The 21705-nt window shown below is 31.6% G+C and overlaps 1 protein-coding gene across 1 annotated transcript; it reads right to left on the bottom strand.

Moving 5' to 3' along the window:
- Window positions 1-18847: 18847 nt before the first annotated feature.
- Window positions 18848-21413, bottom strand: LOC142636041 (endochitinase-like). Its single transcript, XM_075810143.1, has 4 exons — window positions 21039-21413; window positions 20154-20581; window positions 19627-19747; window positions 18848-19368 (listed from the first exon to the last, which is right to left on the bottom strand). The coding sequence occupies exons 2-4, from the start codon at window positions 20416-20418 to the stop codon at window positions 18999-19001; spliced, it is 756 nt and encodes a 251-aa protein (XP_075666258.1). The 5' UTR covers window positions 20419-20581; window positions 21039-21413; the 3' UTR covers window positions 18848-18998.
- Window positions 21414-21705: the final 292 nt, after the last annotated feature.

Raw genomic sequence — 21705 nt, 5'->3', positions numbered from 1 at the left:
TTGTATAGAAGACCATGGTCATTCATCCCTTTTACATACCTTAATATGCGGCAAACTGCTTCCAAGTGAGGCTTCCTTGGATTTTGCATGTATCGACTCACCACTCCAACTGCATATGAAATATTTGGTCGCGTCAATGTTAGGTAGATTAAACTACCTACTAATTGTCAATACATGGTTGGGTCTTCTAGATCTTCGCCTTCTTGTGCACAGAGGTTAGCATTAACCTCCACATGCGTAAAGATTGGTTTGCAATTGAGCATCCGAACTTTTGAAGTAAATCTTTTGCATACTTGTGCTGACACAAGAATAAGCCATCCTTAACTCGATAAACTTCAAGTCCAAGAAAGTGCTTAAGCTTTCCATGCGCCTTCATTTGGAAGTGAACTGCTAAATTTTCTCTTGTTCGACAAATTCCATCTTCATCATCTTTGGTGATGATCAAATCATCGACATATACAAGGAAAACTACTAGTTTGCTTCCTTGTAATTTAACAAACAAACTTGAATCTGTTGAAGTTACTGAATAACCACTTTGAATTAGGAATTTTGCAATCTTACCGTACCATGCTCTTGGTGCTTGTTTTAACTCATAAAGTGCTTTTCATAAGTTACAAATATAATCTAGCTGGGTTCTGCTCTCGAATCCCTTTGGCTACTCCATGTAAATTTCCCGATCCAATTCTCCATGCAAGAAAGCATTATTTACATCCATTTGCCACAGCTTCCAAGATTTACTTGCTACAGGTGCTATCAAGACACATACGGTGGTGATCTTTGCCACTGGGCTAAACGTTTCATCATAGTCTAGCCCATTTTGTTGAGAGAATCCTCAAGCTAACAGGCGAGCCTTGTATCTTTCTATCGATCCTTCTACGCAGGTCTTGACTTTATACACCCATTTACAAGAAATAGGTTTCACATCCTTCGGCTTTGGCACAAGGTCCCAAGTTTGATTTTGCTTTAATGCTTGAATTTCTTCTTCCATTGTTTTTCTCCATTCTTCTCTTTTAGATGCTTCTTCATATGTTGATGGCTCTTATATGTTTCCATCTTCTGTGACTACTGCATTTGCATACTCGGGATTAGGTTTCCATTCTAGCTCACCTTCATCTTCAAAAGATTGTAATTCATTAGTTACCATGAACTGATCTTTCCTAGACTACTCCCCCATGCTCTTAGGCATTTTCTCTTCAATTTCTTTTGAGACTATTAGCTTTGCTTCCTTTTCTACCGCTTCTTCAACAGGCTCTATCACAGCCAGACATGATTCAACAGCCCATTCTTCTTCACTATCATCTTCTAGATTGTTGGACGTTGCTATATTTTCTTGAGCTATTCTCTGCTTGAATCGACAGTTTGGAGCAAAGTGGCCCATTTTTCCACACTTGAAACACTTGACATTAAATACTATATTCATAACACTTTTACAATAAATTATAGGTTTCAGATTGTTATTAGTTATTACTAGTGGGCAAAAAAGTTATTTCAATAGTGGGTTCAAATTAAAACCAATAACAACTTATAGACGTAGCATTTTTTTGTGAAAATATTGTAGACGTAGTACTTTTTTATATGGATGTTTGTGTTAATTATTATTTTATATTCTCGAAATATTTGCATAATGTCAAATATGTGTCAAATATTCATATTTTATATGTAATGTAAAGGAGTGAGGACATTTTTTTAGGATGTGGGGACATTATTAGATGTGAAATAATATTCAAACCCCAAAATTTTAAAACAAGCATAGCGATATTAATTAATATATGTAAGTCAGCAACATTAAGACTTAAGAATAAGAGCCAATAGCGGTTCCATACTTCCATCTAAAATGGCGGTACAAAAATAAGATTTATAAATCACAGAGTCTTGATGATAATTAATGGACATCCCAAGTCAAATTATAAAACCATTTGTTTTTTTTTTTTGGCCGGTGTATAATATACTACCAAAACAAAGATTTTTTCCACAAATCTTCTATGCAAATTATATTTCTCTCACAGCTATAAGAGTCCCATGTTCGACCATTACTCACTCACATTTTGTCAACACCCAAAAAAAAAGTACTAGGTTTTGTAATTGACCTTTTTTCTTTATTCTGTTTTCAAAATTTTCAACATTCTTTTTGCTTATAGTTTACTAGTAGGAGTTGTATTACAAGTAGTCTTTCCTCAAAAAAGAAAAAAGAAAAACAGAAAAAGAGTTGTATTCCATGTCAACTAAAACAAATATTCCATCAAATAAATAGAGGCGTGTCCAGGGACGTAGCTAGCTTTGGACTAGGGGCAATGGCCCCCCATAAATTAAATTTAAAAAAAAAAATTTATTATTATTATTATTATTATTATTATGGGTGTACTAATTTTAGCAATTTTGTTCAATAAAATTACATTTTTTCCCTTAAACAGTATCATTGATTCTTTTAAGAGTAATGTTATACTCACAAACTTTTTTCCAACATTTTTACAAACTGTTTTGGTAGCAAATTCTTATGGATTCGCACATAGACCCGCCACTCACATCATTTTTTTACTTACTAGTAACCACTTATTACATCAATAATTTATTTAAAAAAAGTTTGTAGCGCTATTATTTTCCTCATTTTAGTGACTATAAAAAAATTTATAGATCCAAAATCTAAAACAAAATATGCGAGCCCCAAAAAAATAGCTCAACAACAAAAATTACCAATAGTAAAACCTAAAAAAAGGGCAAAATACAATTTTGATCCCAAAACTTTACCAAAAATTTTTTTTTATCCCTAAACTTTAAAAAGTTCATTTTTCATTTCTAAACTATTGAAAAATTCATACTTCGTCCCTAAACTATTGAAAATATTTTATTTATGTCCTTAAACTTTACTAAAAATTTGTTTTTCATCCCTAAAATATTGAAAAAGATCTTTTTTCATCCTTATTTTTGTCTCTATACTATTTAAAAAAACTCTTTACAAAGTTTAGGGATGAAAAAAGAATTTTTTAAAGTTTAAGGACGAAAAGCAAACTTTTAGTAAAGTTTAGAGACCAAAATAGTATTTTACCCAAAAAAAATTAAGCTCAATTAACCAATTTCATTTAAAATAATAAAAAATTATAAACAAAAATAATTTTGTTCTTTCCGAAAAAAATAAATCTCAATAGTTAAGTAGTAGAAGTCAAAGATTGAAACTGCTACACAACCAACAATAAAGCTGCCTCCCTTAACTCAAAACTCTAGCTCTGTCCCTAGGCGTGTCCTCTCAAATACTTTAAGAGCAATCACATTAGTTATTGCAAAATGCAAAAAGTGCAAAAATTTACACAACATAGCACAAAAAACACCTGCATCAGACCATGTAAAACTTTATAAATATCCAAACTTGCTTCAATAACCGTGCTTCAATAACTTGCTTCAATAACCATGCATGATTACTGTAGTTTTGCATCTTATTATTTTATTAATTTCCCAATTTGGCTCCTTTTTTTCTCTCTCTTCTCCGAAACAAACTCAAGCTTCTTCTCTTCTCCCTCATCTTCTTTTTCCTCTATTACAGAGCAACACCCACACAAGGACAATTCAACACAAAAACACACCCACACGGACAAATCAACAAATAGCTTATGGATCGATGGTGCCAGCGAAGATGCCGTTTGTGGGTCAACGGAAGTGGATCGGTGGATCGATGGATCAATGTTGTGGAAGAGATCAGTGCTTGTGGAGGTATCACTATCTTCTTCTCTCATATAGCTTATGTTTTTTTTTCTCTCTCCTCCTTCATCTTGCTCTTCCCCTCTGACTTCTTCCCACAAAAAAGCCACAAAATCACCCCTGCTCCAGCCTCAACCACCGAGTTTTGAGAAATTTGTAGAAGAAAAGGAAAAAAAAAATAAAGAGAAGAAGGAAGAGGGAAAAGGAGAACAAAAAAGAGGGAGATGATTCAAAGAAAAAGAAAGAGGGTTGGCATGAGAAAGAGAAAGAAAGAGGAGGGTGGGGCTATATGGAGAGTCGTTTGTTTGATATAATAAAAAATTAAAGAAATATTGTCATTTAAATAAAATAGATGGTAGAATAGACAAACTGATACGCGTGTTTTGTAAAAGAAAATGTGTAAAATAGATTTTTTTTTTTTTTTGCAAAATATATAAAAATTTTGCATCCACTAATGCGAATGCTCTAAGGAGTACTAATAACTATTCCCTTTTATATGTTAACTAGTATTATTCATGAAAATTAAGATGTAAGCTCAAAAGTTTTAAAATAATTATAATTAAATTATCAAATATATAGTAATAATAAATTATAAAATAAGTATAAAATTTTAATTAAAAAATCACTTTAAATTTTGATTGTTTATACTTTAGACTTTATTAGTATTTATCTATTTTTAAAATTATCTTTGTGTTTTGTGTTAATTTCTTAATATGAGATATGGAATGAGTTTGATCATTCTTATTTGGGTTAATAGTCTAATTGAAAAAATCAACACACTCACATTTTTTTTAAAGGAAAAACACACTTACAAATGAAATACAATAACCAAAACCTAAAATTAAAACATACAAAAAAGAGTTCAAAATTTGAGAATATAAAAAAATAAATAAGTAAACTTACATAAGAGAACCAATAAGAACTTAAATGGGTGTCCATTGTTTTGCTTCTTCATAGTAAACTTCCTTTGGCATGATATCTTGCACACAAATTCAGAAGTAAAGAATAATAAGTAGGATGGATTTATTAGATTAAAACATAAACCTAAGTTGCATTTTGAAAAAAAATATTAATAACAACATGGGGTGTATCATGTGGGATTTAATTATAGGGATGGTTTATTAGTAAAGAGGGATTGTATTGAAAAGTCATGGCTAATTATATATATATATATATATAAGCTCTAAAAATTTTGATAATAAACTTTTAGTTGGAGTAGAATAATTTAAATTTCTAAAACTTAGATGATAAAGTTTTATCTAAATTAAATTATTGTTAAATCTTATCCCTTAGTCGAGAGCTTTGTTGCTTAATATCCTAATAAAACATTAATTTAATAAGATGCAACTTGAGGAAAAACAAAACAAAAACATGAGTTGTGTGGGATTTAAGTTTAGAAATTTTTTATGTACGTTTTTAAGCCTCTTAAAACACAAGTTGTTTAACCTAGTTATTTAGCCAAGTAATTATTTAGATAAATTATTCAGATTTAGGTTAACACATTCAAATCATATCATGCAAAACAATGCGGAAAAGTAAATAATACACGATATGATTACCTAGAAAAACCAAACCGATGAAAAACCTAGGGAGAATTTAACCTAGCTATCCTCAAGGTAAAACAAGATCCACTATGAAGGAATTGAAGTTTTACAAAAGGACTTAGACCACTAACATCCTAATGCTATCTCGAGTAGAAAACTTACTACCACGACCAAGTGACAGTTCCGAGTCCACGGACTACTTCTTTCATTGATCCACAGCAACCACAAGTACACCCAATTGTGTTTTTCTTTAAGCTCTTGAAACAGCAACTGAAGAGATCACCAAGTTTTCAACATCAATCTTGATCTTGATAACCCTAAGTATGTATGAAGGAAAACACCTCTAGATCTCACAAGAGATTCACACATACAGCTAATCAACAACCTCTAAAACGTGGTTAGGGTTTTTCTTTTTATATGAGACATAAAGCATAATACGCTACACGTCGAACAGGCTTAGGCTAAGTTGGAAAATTCTGTAGAAAAAACAATCTGCACGAGTTTCGATCGATCGAGTCTAATTTTCAATCGATCGAACCTTGCAGAAATTGAATAGTAATTTCCTGCAAGTACTCGATTCCAACTTTACACATAAACACACTTTGAGCAACCTAAATCTAGACACTACGTTTTGATCATGATTTGCCAATATTATACATTGAAGTTCTAATACATTTAGATCCTAAAGTCTTAGAACCTAACATTTTATAATAGACTTTTAGTTTTGAATAGAATTTAAATTTGTTCTAAATTATTGTTAAATCATGCAACTTAAGGGGGAAAAAAAAAACGTGGATTGTGTGGGATTTAAGTTCAGAAATTTTTTATAATAAACTTTAAATTTGAATAGAATTTATATTTGTTTAAAATTATTTTTAAATCTTATCCCTTAGTCAAAACATATGGTTTTTTTAGAAAGAAAACATGGGTTGTTGTGTGAGATTTAAGTTTAGAAAATTTTCATAATAGACTTTTAATTTGAATATGATTTAATATAAATTTGTTGAAATTTGAATGATAAGGTTTTACCTAAATTAAAAAATTGTTAAATATTATCCTTTAATTGAGGAAATATATCCTAACAAAAACTATAAAATTAATTTACTAATTAGTTAGAGTAGCCACTTGGTGCAACCACCATTTTCTAAACCCAACTTTTATTATATACTAGTGGAAGTCTCATACATTATACGGTTTTAGTCCTGAATTTTCTTTATATATTTTTTTGACAAACAATAACTAAAGGAATTATTATTGCATAGTTTTAGAACTCGTATCTAACTAAATGAATGATTATTGTTATGATAACTTGTAATGAATTGATTATAAAATGCATAATTTTGTATATTTGTCCTCATATATAATATATCTAATTACAATGATTAATAAAATATTTTTTTAATTTTTTTATCCTTATTTATTTATGAAGAGGGGGATTTGAACTCTAGTAGTTAAATTGTTTCTAATACTTGCATGAATAAGGTTAACCTAAAAGAATTGATGCCATATTTTAAGCTTAAAAATCAATTGTACTTGCACACCTAAAAGAAATTCAATTTTTATGTCTTATTTTGATATTTAAATAATCTGTTTTAGTGTTGATTTTATTCAAATGGTTATATCACCCACTTAGCTATAAAATCGACTTATGTAATAATATCCACATATAACATTCTAACATACTAATAAATAAATATAACACCCAAACTTTTAGTAATGTCTCTAACTGTATTGTGTATTAGCCTTTAAGAACACATATATTAATTTTACACATGAAAAAAAATTAATGAATTTAATAATTAAAAGATTTAAAAACAAAATTAAACCAAAATTACATTTCATTAATGAAAAACAATCTGAATTTCTGAACTTAAAAAAGATGAATACGGAGTTAAGTAGAAATAAACTTACATAAGAATTTGGACAGATGGATCTAATTTAGCCTAGCCCACATGTAAGAACATTATTAGATCCTTCTTTTTCTCTTATATCCAATTTCATGTTGGCAACAAATTTTGCTTTTGAAGAAGATAGATTACATGGAACAAAGCTCCAAACAAAAACCACAACAAAATATATCCACAATAAAATATTGATGTCAACAATAAATAATCATATGATGAGAAAATAAATGATACAAATATATTTCTTGCTATATAATATACTGAAAGGGAAAACATTCCACACCATTACATTATAGTAAAATTCCTTTGAATACCTCATATTGAAACTTTGTAAGTTATCATTAAAAATGTGCAACATCTACAACAACAACAACAACAACAACAACAACAACAAAAACTAAAAGGTATGATGACTATGATATTAAGAGAGACAAAAGTTTATATTTTCAACATAATCCATAAACACAAATACACAAAATCATATAACTAACTATAAAACTTGTTGATAAAAATCATATAGTATATAATAAAAAGGCAAAAAATACAAAAATTCTATTCAATTTGATGAAGTAAATATACCTGCAAGGTTATAGGTAAGGAAGAGAGAAATCCATATATTACACCAAAAAGAATAATACACCAACAAATTGTTGTTATATAGAGAGAGAATTTGAAGTTGTGAAGAAGTTGATATGAATGAAAATAAAGAGTTTAGATGAAAATCAAATACTTTCTTTTGTTGCTTTATTATTAAGAAAAAGATGACATATGATACATATTTATCCCCAAAAAAAAAAACTAAGTGAAAAAAAGTATGTTGATCACAATAGTATTCAATTCCATCTTCTTTTTCTTTTTTTTTTCTTTTTTTTTTAATTATATCTTATTTGCTTTTAGGTATTATTTTAATCTGTTTTTTTTATTTAACTTCTATCCTTTTTTTATAGGTAATTCTATCCTAAGGCTTTGCTAATAATATTTTAGATAGACACAATTGTAGGTTGTATTTGTATGGCACCAACCAACTAAATTTAATCTCTTTTTGAAACTTTAGAAAACACTTATTGTAAGTTGCATGCTTTATTAGAGCAATTATTATTCTTTTATCCAAAGAAATTGATAAGAACAAATAAAATGTTGTTTTTATCTGAAAATTATTGCAATTTGGTGTAGCCACATGACACAATCACAGCTTCTAAATCCAACTTTTATAATATGTTATGATTATATGATATCATATATGATATAGGAATGGTCTATTGGTTAAGAGGAATTGTATCGAAAAATCATGTCTGAATATATATAAGTTCTAAAAATTGTGATAATAGATTTTAGTTAGAGTTGAATTTAAATTTCTAAAACTTTGATAATAAATTTTACCTTTATTAAATTATTGTTAAATTGTAACTATTAGTCAAGAGTTTTTTAGCTTAATATTCTAATAAAATATTAATTTAAGAATATGCAACTTGAGGAAAAAAACAAAAACATGGGTTGTGTGGGATTTAAGTTTAGAAATTGTTTATAATAGACTTTTAGTTTTGAATAGAATTTAAATTGTTTTGAAATCATGCAACTTGAGGGGAAAAATTAAAAACAAAAACGTGGGTTGTGTGAGATATTAGTTTTAAAAAAATTATAATAGAATCTTAGTTTGAATAGAATTTAAATCTGTTTTAAATTATAGTTAAATCTTATCACTTAATCAAAACATGGGTTGTTAAATATTATCCCTTAATTGAGAAAATATATCTTTAAATAAATATATATATATATATAATTTATTTACTAATTTGTAAGAGTAGTCATTTGGCACAACCTACTACAATTTTTTGTTTTTGGTTGCATTCAAATATCACTTAGCATTCACATGAATGATTTATTATTCATCAAATGACTCTAAATCGCTACATATGCTCATATGCATATGTGCAAATGTGAATGTCAAATATAAATTTTACCTCCACCTCTCTTCAAGTCAAACCCTGACTTTGGCACTGCTAGCTACCCACATAGTGTAACATAGCCATATTGGAAACTAGCCACCCCTTAATAATAATAATAATAATAGTAAAGAAAGGCATGCCCTAATCTTGGGCAAGGCTTTGCCATGAGCAAAAAAAAGTCATCACTAATTAATATATATATATATATATATATAATGGGAAATTATTGCAGCATATCCTTAATAGAAAATCAAAAGCAATTCGGTACGTCAGAGGCAATGGCAGTTTCTAAGAAACTGGGATTTTCTCATTACATGCCACAAAATCATCTACAAAGTTTGCATGATGTGCTAAAATATGGACAGGTTTGTTGTCTTCTCTTTTAATGTGTGAAAAATCAAAAGAGCGAAAAGATTGAAGATGAAGAAGAGTGCCATCGATGACATTAGCAACAGCAGGAGGGGCTAGAGAGAATCAGGTTAGAGCATTGCAGACTTGAAGTATTGATAAACGATATATTTTTTTTCTTGCTGAAAATTTTAAATCAAATTGCTAAACAGGCCAGAAAAAACAAGATCTAAATAGTGTCCAGAAGTGGAATCTTAGTTATCAATGAAATTAATAATTGGGCAAGCTGTTCTGCCCATGAGAGACTCTCTAGACTTGGGAAATGCTTTATTGCTGTATAAATTAGTCCTTATATATTTTGAAGATCTTGATAAAGTAAAAATTGGATACGTAGTTACGTACGCAAGTTCTTGGGGAATTTTCCTCACTTTTGATTGTAGTTATTGGTTAAGAGTTTGCTTTTCATCACATCATAAAAAGGCAGAGGGTCTACGATTAATGGAGCTTTTGACAAGAAACGCACTCTTACTGTCTGTTGAAAATATACCAAACACTCAATTTGTACGTGGGTTTCTTAATCTAATCTGTTTCTCAAAAAAAAAAAAAAAAAATTCTTAACCTAATCTTTATGGTATCAATGGCATTCCTCTCTGACCATCAGTGGCAGTTCAAGGAATACGCAACTTAACCTAATCTCTTTTTATTTTGTAACACCAAAATCATAATTTTCAATGATGCATCACTTTATCGTAGTTAAAGTAAACCCTCTTTCTAGAATAATAAATCTTCATTTCATTTTATTAAATTTTATGCTTGAACTCATAATATTTGGTTCTTTATATAAAATCAACTTTAGTTGCGTCAGTATTGATACATTAAATTAACCTGATTAGTATTAAAATTTTTTTTCTTCTAAAAAATTAATTTTATTTAATTGATATTTAAATATAAAAGACCTAAACTTAAGTTGATTTTCTTACACCCTAAACTATATATATATATATATATATATATATATATATATATATATATATTGAAACGATGTTGCTATTTATTCCATAAAGAAATCCATATATTATTATCGATCAACCAAACCAATTCCTCAAAAACGGTGTATATATTGAGGTCAACCAACTTTTTTATTTTTTGGGCTACCTATTCAATATGAAATTGTATCATATCATGTGCTCCACCAAAAGCAATAGCGGCGAGTTTGGTGTGGTTTAGGAATTAGGAGATTCACGTGAAAAGAACAGGAGATAGTGTGGAAAACGCAGAGAAGAGTGTTCTGTAGCGTGACTGCGTGAGATCGACAGAAAAAAAAAAGAGAAAACAGGCAATGTGAGAGCCGGTGATGAGAGAATAATATATAGTGTCTGCCATTGCAATGAAAATAGGAAAATTTTCTTTAGTTGTGAAACATATATAAAGACAAGGTTTTGGGGTACTACAGCCACGAAGAGTGTTTGTATTCAAGGCAAGTAAAGAAAGATATCAAGTAAGTTTTTGTATTAATTTGTAGAGTGAATCACTACAACAAAGTGTAGTTATTTCAACCCTTTTTTATCGAGGGTTTACTAAAATCTGTCGATACAACCTATAAATAAAAATGCAGAGGGCTTTATTACTAAACTTTATTTCAAATGTTATTTGGTCCCTCAAAATAAGTTAAAGCACCCATGAAATAAATGGGAAAAAAAAAACTCACCAGTTTTTTCAGCCAACAACCCTTGGTAAAATATTACAAATTTTTCAGCCCTTGAAAAATGCCCACAACAAAATTTTCATCCCTTGCAAAAAGCCGACAACTAAATTTAAAACTATAGCCGTATTATATAAAATTTAAAACAAATTAGCTAACGAGAGCAGAGTCTTGTACTCGACTTTAACCGTCAACAGAGCTCTTTGTGACCTGTCTGAGAGTAGAAATCGCAGAGCATGGAGATCTCATAGCTTGTCGATCATGGAGATCTCATAGAGCTCGACGTAATCGCATAGCTCCGATTAGGTACGAGTTCATCTCCATTTTGTGACTCTTCATCTCTCTGCCGATTTAGACGATCACCGTTTCTCAGCTCCGATTAGGTACGAATCACAAACCCTAATTTCGTCTTTGATTTTTTTGTTTTTTTGGTTTACCCACACTTTTTCATCAATTTCCCCATGATTTCGTTTCACATTTCGTTTTACTTGTAATGCGATTGATCTAGGGTTTCATTTCTCACTAAAAATTTCCATAACTGTCAAATCAAATGCTAGGTGTTCCTCTTTTCATTGTGATTCCTAAGCTATAGTTCTCGAACCTACTAGAAAATTAAAGAAAAAAAAGAAGAAGAAGAAAGAGTGCGATTATGTGAACTTTAACAGATTGTGTGATTTTTTTAATGCCAACTTTTACCACACTTCATACAGAACTGATCTGAACCTTTGTGTGTGTTTGTTTATAGAATTATGTTAATATTGATTCTTTCTTTGTCTCTTTTTGGAATTTTCACAATTTGATGAATTTTTTTTTATTCGAATTTTGTAAAATGTGATTGTGTAATTAGGAGCTTGTTTTTGAGCTAAATTGGATTCAATTTTTGCAGAGAAATTTACGCGGTTTCGATCGTTGGACCTTTCCCTACTGCTGTGACTAATCTCTTGGATCTCACTAGGCTGTAAGTTCCTTTTTCTGTGTGTTGAACGAAATGTGTATTTGTTTATTTGGTTTTGGAGTAATTGGATTTTTCAATTGCTTTGGATGAATTAGATTTAAGTGTTAGTATGCAACCCATGAGTGTGTTGACCGATGGATTTAAATTATAAATAATTTGGATGAATTAGAAAAAACACCTCATTCCCAGTCCACACGTAGCCTGAAAACTGGCCTATATTTTTCTTACAAATATGCACCTACACAAGAATGCCAACGATTAACATCTCAATCATTTGATGAATGTCAATCCAAAACCGATACCAAGAAACTGAGTTGGTAGGTCACCTTAGCCTTCTTTCCGTAAAGTATTGAATGAAGCATTTGCAGATTGTCATCAGTTTTTCTCTTGGACAACTTGAAAGCCACTGAAACAGTTTAGATAATCAGACAAAAAATAGGCCAGGCTGCAGTAACAAGAAAGTTGAATTGAAGTGAATAACATGCCCCAAAACAAAGTATCTGTGGACAATAAGAGCTGAAAAATGTTTCCCACTTAACATGTAGATGATTCTCAGATGCATCAAAAGGATTGGTTATATATTGATCATTTTAAGCCTAGCAACAGAGTAATATTCCACAACATGACCCCACTTCAAACAGATTGGTTATATATTGATCATTTTAAGCCTAGCATAGATTAAATATGAAATATATTACTTGGTGTGAAGAAGGAAAGAATATACAAAGTTAATTGTCTTCCTATGCTCCGTAGCCCTTGTTGGAATATAATAACCTAGTTTTTCAGAACCACCAAGACAACTTGACATTCCCACTGCTTGCAACAAGTCCATTAGTCCATATTACCGACAAAGTGTGATATAATATGACCCAAAAAATAAAAACTGTCCCCCATAGATCTACCAAGAAACAAACTACAATATCTTATTAACTGAGCATTTTGTTGTTGTTGTTATTGTTCAAAGTTTCATTTTTTGAGTGTTTTTTACTCTTTGTGAAGGTGGTGGCTGTTGCTGTATTTTTGGCATTGGGGTTTGCTTTCTATGTGTTTTTTGCTCCTTTTGTTGGGAAGAAACTGTTTCAGTATATTGTGATGGGACTCTACACTCCTCTTGTAAGCCCTCTCTCTTTCTATGAGTACTTTTTTTTTGGGGTCGGTTGAAGAACTGAGATCTATTCTTTCTCTGCTGTTGGTTTTCCATTCATGTTTGGTTGTAAGATTTATTTTTTGTTTTCCCAAGTGGGTTCCTTTTACTTTCTGGGGTTTGTTATTATCAAAATATATTCTTTGTTGTTGGTCCCTTGAAGTGTAAATTATTAGCTCTCACTTAGTTGGTAATAGCAAATGCCTTGCTTTGTCTATGAGTTTCTTTCCGTACCTTTTAAGAGCTTATTGAAGTCCATCACTCAAACAAGTCTTGAATTCTTGATTGTATTGATTGTGGATTTGGAAATTTAGGTACCAATCAACTGTTCTGATTACTTTTTTCTTTGCTTGAGATGGCACTCTGTTTTTCATGTGCTTGAGAATCCTGACTAACATGTTAATTTAGTGTTACTGTTGTAATCTGAGTGGTAAACTATTTAGAATGAACCATATATTGCACAGTCAAAGCTATAAGGAAGTTAATAAGTTTTAATTATTGGATCATTGGATAAGATGATAATAGGCCCTTGAATACAGACTTTCATAATTTGATATACAATCCAGTGGTTCCAAATGGTATTTTTCATGTGTTATGATCACCTGCTTAGTGATTAGGTATTATGCACCTTCTCTTTAAACAAGCACGCACCCTGGTCATAAACTGTCCCCATTATTTCAGTTTGGTCTGAACCACTCTAGTAAATTGTTGGTACTACTCACGAAATGGGTGTCAAAATAATTCTTTGAAGCCTAAATATCAGTAATCCACGAGTTGTGCAGTTTGGATGCTAATTGGTGTCGCAAGTTCTTTTAATTTCTGCATATTGTTGATAGTTAATATTAGTAGGTAATGTAAAAAAGGTGGTTTAAAAATTCTTTGAAATCTTAATATCAGTAATCCACATGTTGTATAGTTTGGATGCTAATTGGTGAAGCAACTTATTTTTAAGTTCTGTATCTTATCTTATGCATGTTTTTATAACAAGATACAAGTATGGTAGTAGCCTGTTATTTACATATTTTAGGTTTCTCTATGGTGATGCATAATTCTTTTAATTAAACATCCCTCACTGTTTCTTTGTGTGGGTTAGTACACACTCATGTGCCGTAGTTGCAAACTTGCACATGGTTAAATTTTTAGTGAAATGGAAGATCTCTGATTGTTGATTCCTCAAACAATTTCCATGGCAAAGCAAATCAAAATGGTTGTCACAAACGTCTGCCACATTTATGGTAGGAGTTCATTGTATTGTACGCTATTTATTTTTGGTGATTATTTAGAATAGGGTAAATTAACTTTAGTACCGAATGATATTACAAAATATATAAGAAAGGTCATAGCCAGTGTACAAAGTTCTCACCTTTGTGGGGTTCTGGAGAGGTGGTTCATAGGCAACCTTACAGTTAAAACATATAAATATGACATTCAGGATCTATTTGGGAACCACAAAAATTTTTTGTCATACAAGTTCTGTGGTGTCTCTTGGCAGGCTCATACACACTTCAACTTCAATTCAAAATTGTTCATTTGCTTGTGATTTTGTTGGGAACTATTTGTTGGTGAAATGGTTGTTGTTGGTCTGCAATTGTTGAGTGAATTGTTGAGTGAAATGGTTGTTGTTGATTTGTTTGTGATTTTCTTAACTATTACTATTAAAAAACATTAAATAGTCGAACGTTGTAGTGGGGACACTTTTACTCTAAATTCCCCCTAGCACACAAGTCACATGGGAATGGTCGGTCCCACTTTTGGCCCGTACTTTTCTTCTTTCTTAACAGTGTAGTAATGTATTATGTGTCACTATGTCTGTATTTGCCGTGTGATGCTCGTGGGTTCTAAATAATTCTATAATGTTTGTTTGTAAGCAACAACAACAATAATTCTCTTTTCAAAAAAAAAAAAAAAAAAACAATAATTCTGAGGAATGAAGTTTCTAATTTTCTATGGTAAAAGAAATGCTATGTTCACAGGGCACATGTGGTTTCCGTTGGTAACAACTAAGCTTTTATGCAAAATCTACGGCTATGTTAGAAGTTGTGGACTAGTAACAGACTACAAATTTTATCACCCACTTATTCCACGTTGGCGGCGAAAAATGATAAGGGTATGAACTTTAATTTGAAATTTTTTGAACATGTCAGTATGAATTATTCCAACACTTTAACAAAGCCATATTAGACTATTATTCAATGAACATATTATGTTGTTGTTGCTGTTGCTGTATAAGTTTTGAAGTGAAATGGTTTTGAGAGGTGTATGGCAACTTCAAAAGCTGATTGTGAGCTATTTGTTAATTGTTGACGATTTATTTATTTCTTGAAATGAAACTGATTGAACCTATAGACGATTTTGCAAGACCGCTTTAGCCTAGATGGCATAATGATTGTTTGCAATGGATGCTGATATTTGGTCTTTTATGATAGATTCTTCAAAATTCTTATATGTGGATTGATGTTATTGCCAGTTCTGATGATCTACTAGACTTATAGATTAGCACAGGACGAAGTCTCTTAAAGTTGAAATGGATTATTGTAATTGACAACATTGGGGTGTTTGACAGTTTTAGGGTTAGAACTTTCTGCTAGAAACATAAGTAATTTGTGTGAAACTTCTTCTTGGCTTATCTTAATATTAGATTTTTTTTTTAAAGGGTGTTTCTCTTACATACATCCTGTATACTTAGAATTTTAATGAAATTTATTACTTATCAAAAGAATTCTTCTTGTTGACACTGCTGTGAACCCATGATACAAAATTTTGCTGGCACTGTAGAACTGCGCTGTCTTTGGTGGGGAAGACTATTAGAGAAAAAACAAAAAGACTTGCATGATAGAAATATAGCAAGGTAATTATTTTATGATTTGCTTACTGTTAGTGTATTTAATTAAAGCAAATGATGGTGATTTAAGGTGGTTTTACAAGTTGGTGAAGGGAATTGCCTTAGACTTCATGACTTCAGATTTCTCCATATATATACTTTTTTTCAATTGAACTTTTTTACTTGAGTTAGAATAAAAATGTTTGTCATGTGTTAGGATCTAGGTTGCATTTTGTAAATAATTTGGATGAATTAGAAAAAACACCTCATTCCCAGTCCACACGTAGCCTGAAAACTGGCCTATATTTTTCTTACAAATATGCACCTACACAAGAATGCCAACGATTAACATCTCAATCATTTGAATCCAGCGATCAAATGAAACTCCAAAAAAGAAATCCCTCACATATAATTCATATGTTCATCCATTGGCCATTGATCTCATAGAGAAAATGTTCACATTTGATCCTACTAAAAGAATTACTGGTAATTTTCTAATCTACTGTCATTCGTATTTTGAATAGTTTTTGATGATTATAAAGGAACGTTGATTAGTTAAAGAGTTTTGTAGTGATGTTGTCAAGTTCTTTCCAATATGGCTCACAAGCAATTGATTGTTTTACAGGTTCCTCCTGGGCTGGACAGCAAGGCAAGCACAGCCATAAACAAGGGGAGGATATACATATCCAATACTAGCCCACAAAACATCTTAGATTCATACCTTTATAAGAATCATTGAGGGATTTGTGTAGTTTTTGATTCTGCTAAACTGATAAGTGATAAGCCTAGACCTGTGTGTCTGTTAAAGCTATGGTATATTGAAATTTTTCGGGGGGATTTTATAGATGCTTCTCTCCCTAATGATTGTTTGATCATACATGATTGTTGATACTTTTCACTTTGTGTATTTGGGTTCTTGTGCAGTCCTTTAATTTCTTGTTTTAAGCTTTCTTAATCAATTGCCAGGTTTATGGTTGGCATCAATTTGCCACCACTTGCTACCATGTCTAACTTCATGAATGTATATATATATATATATATATATATATATATATATATATATATATATATATATAGTACATGATTGTGGTTTTTTTTTTAAATAAAATAAAATCTTATTTTGAGGGTCAAGAGACCCCTTAAATAACCTTATTTATCAAGGGTTGTAAGTATAAATCTTTTAAACCTTGGTAAAAGGTTATTTAAGGGTCTCTTGACCCTCAAAATAAGATTAGCGCACTTGTTTTGAGGGGCACGAAGGCTCTCAAAATTTCTTTTTCGACGGTATATGTTTCAAAGGTTATCAAGGGTCGGTTGGACTCTTAAAATAACTTTTTTCAAGGTTTTTTAATACTTTTTTTAGGGGTTTTGACTCTTGAAAAAAGTCTAATTTGTTGTAGTGAATATATTATTGTATTTGAAGTAGTTCTTAAAGCATTGTAAGTGTAGAATCCATTACTACATCCTTGATCGTTTCGATGTTTAAGCATACTTTCAAAAAGAGACAAGCTGATGAGGCTGCTAACATCGCCATTACAACCAAGCAAGAAGGAAGCCGAGAAAAGTATCAAAGTAAAAAGCTTCATATATATATATATATATATATATATATATATATATATTGCTTTGAGAATATGTGTTCAAAACAACGGTGTGTATGTAACTATATATAGGAAAGTGTTATGGGTTTATCTGGACTATACTTTTCTAGCAGGACAAAATGGATTGGTTAAGCCTGACTCCATCTTCACCGACCCAATTTCTAGTCCAATTCTTTGTGGAAAATCGTGTTGTTGAGGTTAGGCTGTATTTTATGTCTTGTTTTGTGGATGGACCATCCAGTAGGTGACCCACTTCATCGTGGCGGAAATATTATACTACGGAAAAATGATGAAAAAAGATGTTTGGATTTCTAGATGATGGTTAATTTCAAGACAATTTTTTTTTTCTTAAATGTTGAGTTTTAATTTTGTAATGTACAAGGGATAGTGTGAAATTGGAATTCATGGTCATGCGAGCACATTCTCGGTCACCCAAGCTCTGGGCAAAAAATCTCGGTAAACTCTCAATCGACCAAAATCCTCCTACAAAATATTTTGAGATTTGCTCCAATTGTCTTTTTGGCGACAAGCTCTAGCCCAAAACCCTACATAACTATATGTAAATTAACCCTAAACTAAAGAGAAGGAAGACAGCTAAATAAATAACTTTGAACTCAATATTCTTGTCTTCCAACCCTCTCCAATTGTGAAATCATTGGGAGGAGAATTCATCACCCAACACAAGATCTACACCTGTGTTGTTGGAAATCATAGAGACTACAAAAATCAATTTTGCAGTCAGCTAGCAATCGACTTGTGATGTTGGATTACTTTAAAGATAGAGGTTGGGTCAATAGTTGCAGCAAGAGAGTAGAGCTTGAACATAGTGTTAAGTTACTTGTACAGGAGATCTTATAAGTCAACTTATATCGCAACTTTTTCATAGTGGATTTGCCGAACTAAGCTAGGTCTTACTGTTGGATTTTCACTTCGTGAACAATTCCTCATCTTGTGAGGGTAATTATTCTCTTGTTGTGATTGTTTTATCCATATTACACTTATAACCGCCTAATTAACAACTTGAACTTGATATTGATTAATTGTTTTAAATTAATAGTAAGTTGTGCGTGAGCAGGCTTTAAACGTGAAATTTTTAAAGAGAATTGGTTAAGAGGTAAGAAATTGTCGTCTTGGTTGAGAATAGGAGCGTATCTACCACATAGCTTGGGGGCGCCCCCCCCCCCCCCCAAAAAAAAAAAAAAATCTAGTGTATATGATTTAGAGGAAAGGTTTACAAAAGTGATTTCTCATTGAATAAGAAAATCTCCAATTCATGATCATACATTTATATGGTCTTCTAATTGTACTTGGCTGACCATTTTCTTGCTCTGGACCAGAGCTATTTAGGCAAAAGGCGTTTGATTATAGCAATCTAAGTTCGTCCCATAGTCTACTCCCAACATGTTGGAGTAATACTTATAGAAACCAATCCTATCAAACACTCTATCATTATAACCATGGCCACACTCGTTCCCACCATTGATAATGTTGGTGATTACACCATAACCTGATTTTCGACCAACTGCAGTGTCAGCAGGGGAGGGTGTCCAATTTCCAATGATGACATCGTGGCTAGATGGTTTCTTTCCTTGTGGGGTCATCCAAAACCATATGGCCGTCTTGAATGATATGACGGGGTCTGTGGCTACAAGATCTGGATTTTTTAAGAGATCGAATCCAATGGCTTTTCCTGCTTGCTTGTAGTTGTAGTCGCTAACATGTCAATAAAATGATCAAAGTCAGGATCAAAGTCTTCGATTTGTGTGTCACAGTAATACTTCTAACACATTTTTTAACTGTTGATATATATTGACATGAGCACATCTATTTCATTTAACTTCGCCACTAACATGAGTTTCATTATGTACGAATCACAACAAGTTATGTCAATCATATTTGTGAAAATTTGTATTAAAAAAAAAATTGCACCCCTAACTTATAATTGACAAATTTATTATTTTAAAGACTTACTAGGAAAGTTGGATAGGTCCTCGACCATAATATTTATCTCCGGCCGCGGATTGGTTGTTAACTTCCCTAATAAAGCAATATCCCCATGCATATGGTCCATCAGGTGCTTTAGGCCACCCTCCTACACAAAATATAATCATCTTTTGCAATTAAAATTAAGCCAATCCCACCTATTAAAACAAACAACTAGTATTCGATGACAAAAAACTTTACCAGTATTATCATAACTAATGTATGTTTTCATACGTTAGTAAAAGTTATAGCCTAGTATTCTTAACTATATGAAAAGTAAGAGATACTAAAACACACACTTAAATATTATATTATATTATATTATATTAGAGTTACTTATTACAATAATGGCATGTTTGTTCTTCTCATTTTGTAAACCTATAAGTCTTTGAGTAATTCTAGGGACATAATATTTTTCACTTGTTGTAATTAGAGTAATTCTAGGGACAATAGTTGTGAAGCACCTTGTTAGGTCCTTAACACAACTTCAATAGTACAAAAACTTAGTAAATAACCTGTGGTGCAGTGAGAGGTTTGACCAAAGAAAGCCGCAAGCTCCCTTTTACGCGTAGCAACATCACCAGTTGTGCCAAAGGCACCGAAAGATTGGGCAGCAGTTATGAAAGCATTGTAAGTGTAGAATCCATTACTTTTACATCTTTGATCGTTTCGATGTTTAAGCATACTTTCAAAAAGAGACGAGTTGATGAGGCTGCTAACATCGCCATTACAACCAAGCAAGAAGGGAGCTAAGAAAAGTATCAAAGTAAAGAGCTTCATTTTTCTTTTTCTTTTTCTGCTTTGAGAATGTGTATGTAGGAAAGTGTAATGGGTTTATCTGGACAATACTTTTCTTGCAGGACAAAATGGATTGGTTAAAAAAATGTCTTTTTTGTAAGGCCCAATCACTGTCCAACGATGTCTCCCATTTTCCTTCTAGGATCTGCATCAACAACAACACAAAAAACAAATCAACCACAAACCAACTACAACAAATCAACTACAATTAACTAGCTCTAAACACTACTCAAACAACAAGATTACCCACTAAGACCGAATCTGTGTCTCTCAACAAAAAAATTAAAAATTAAAATTAAAAAGAGCAACAAAAAATTTACACTTGATTTAAACCAAAGGTCGACTGATTAAGAGTAACAAAAAAAAAAAAAATCTGAAGGCCGACTGATACAAATACCCACTCTTATTTTTGAACCACTTGAAAGCCAAATATATTATCAACCATTCCAACAAAGAGCATCACAACGATTTTAGCAATAACGATTTCATTAACAAAACCAAAGTTATTAAAAAACAAAAAATAAATCGCAAGTTTTAACTGGAAAAAAATCGAAAGATTGAAATTAATCGCAAGCTCTTTTACTGAAAAGATTGAAACGAACCTGCGAAGAAGCTTGAGACTGACGGTGAGCTTGAGGGTGAGTGAGAGTGGGAGAGGAGATTGAGTGAGACCGGTGGTGAGCTTGAGGGTCAGTGAGCGTGAGTGAGAGTGGGAGAGGAGATTGAGTGAGAGAAGGAAGGTGGCTGCATGAGAGGTTGAGTGAAATGAGCGAGGCCGGGTAGTGCTACTTATTACAATATATATAAACTAAAATTTGGTGATACTTATTTCAATAATGAGTGAGCTCAGTTGTAATAAGTTTGACACTTTGGTCCTCAGTTGCTTCACTCTTTTTAAGTCTCATGAAAATGGATATTGAATCACATAACATCTAATCAACTTAATTAATTTGTTGATGACTATAGTCGATCTTCAAAATTTTGAGACTAAGATTTAATAATTGTTGTTGCTCTATAATATATATATATATATATATATATATATATATATATATATATATATATATATATGTAAGGACACAATTCGAGCCCGGACCCACAATTAGAAGGGGGTGGGCCTGAGAGGCCTTTTTACAATGAAATTTATAGAGAGAGTGGGCTTTAAATCTAGGTTCTAATGATGTTTAGGTAACAAGGGAGGATGGGCTTTTTTTCTACAATGGCACACATGAAGAACTGTTATATATGAATGCGAAAGAAATCTTCTCC

This window comes from Castanea sativa, chromosome 1, assembly GCF_040712315.1.
Source record: "Castanea sativa cultivar Marrone di Chiusa Pesio chromosome 1, ASM4071231v1".
Lineage (NCBI taxonomy): Eukaryota > Viridiplantae > Streptophyta > Magnoliopsida > Fagales > Fagaceae > Castanea > Castanea sativa.
This window is presented reverse-complemented; position numbering and strand designations above follow the sequence as displayed.

Excerpts from the sequence above, each read along its gene's own strand:
- LOC142636041 (XM_075810143.1), bottom strand. The coding sequence starts at position 20,418 with ATGAAGCTCTTTACTTTGATACTTTTCTTAGCTCCCTTCTTGCTTGGT. Across the intron at positions 19,748-20,153 it reads AACCTCTCACTGCACCACAG|GAGGGTGGCCTAAAGCACCT; the intron begins GTTATTTACTAA and ends TATTTTGTGTAG. Across the intron at positions 19,369-19,626 it reads GGACCTATCCAACTTTCCTA|CGACTACAACTACAAGCAAG; the intron begins GTAAGTCTTTAA and ends TTGACATGTTAG.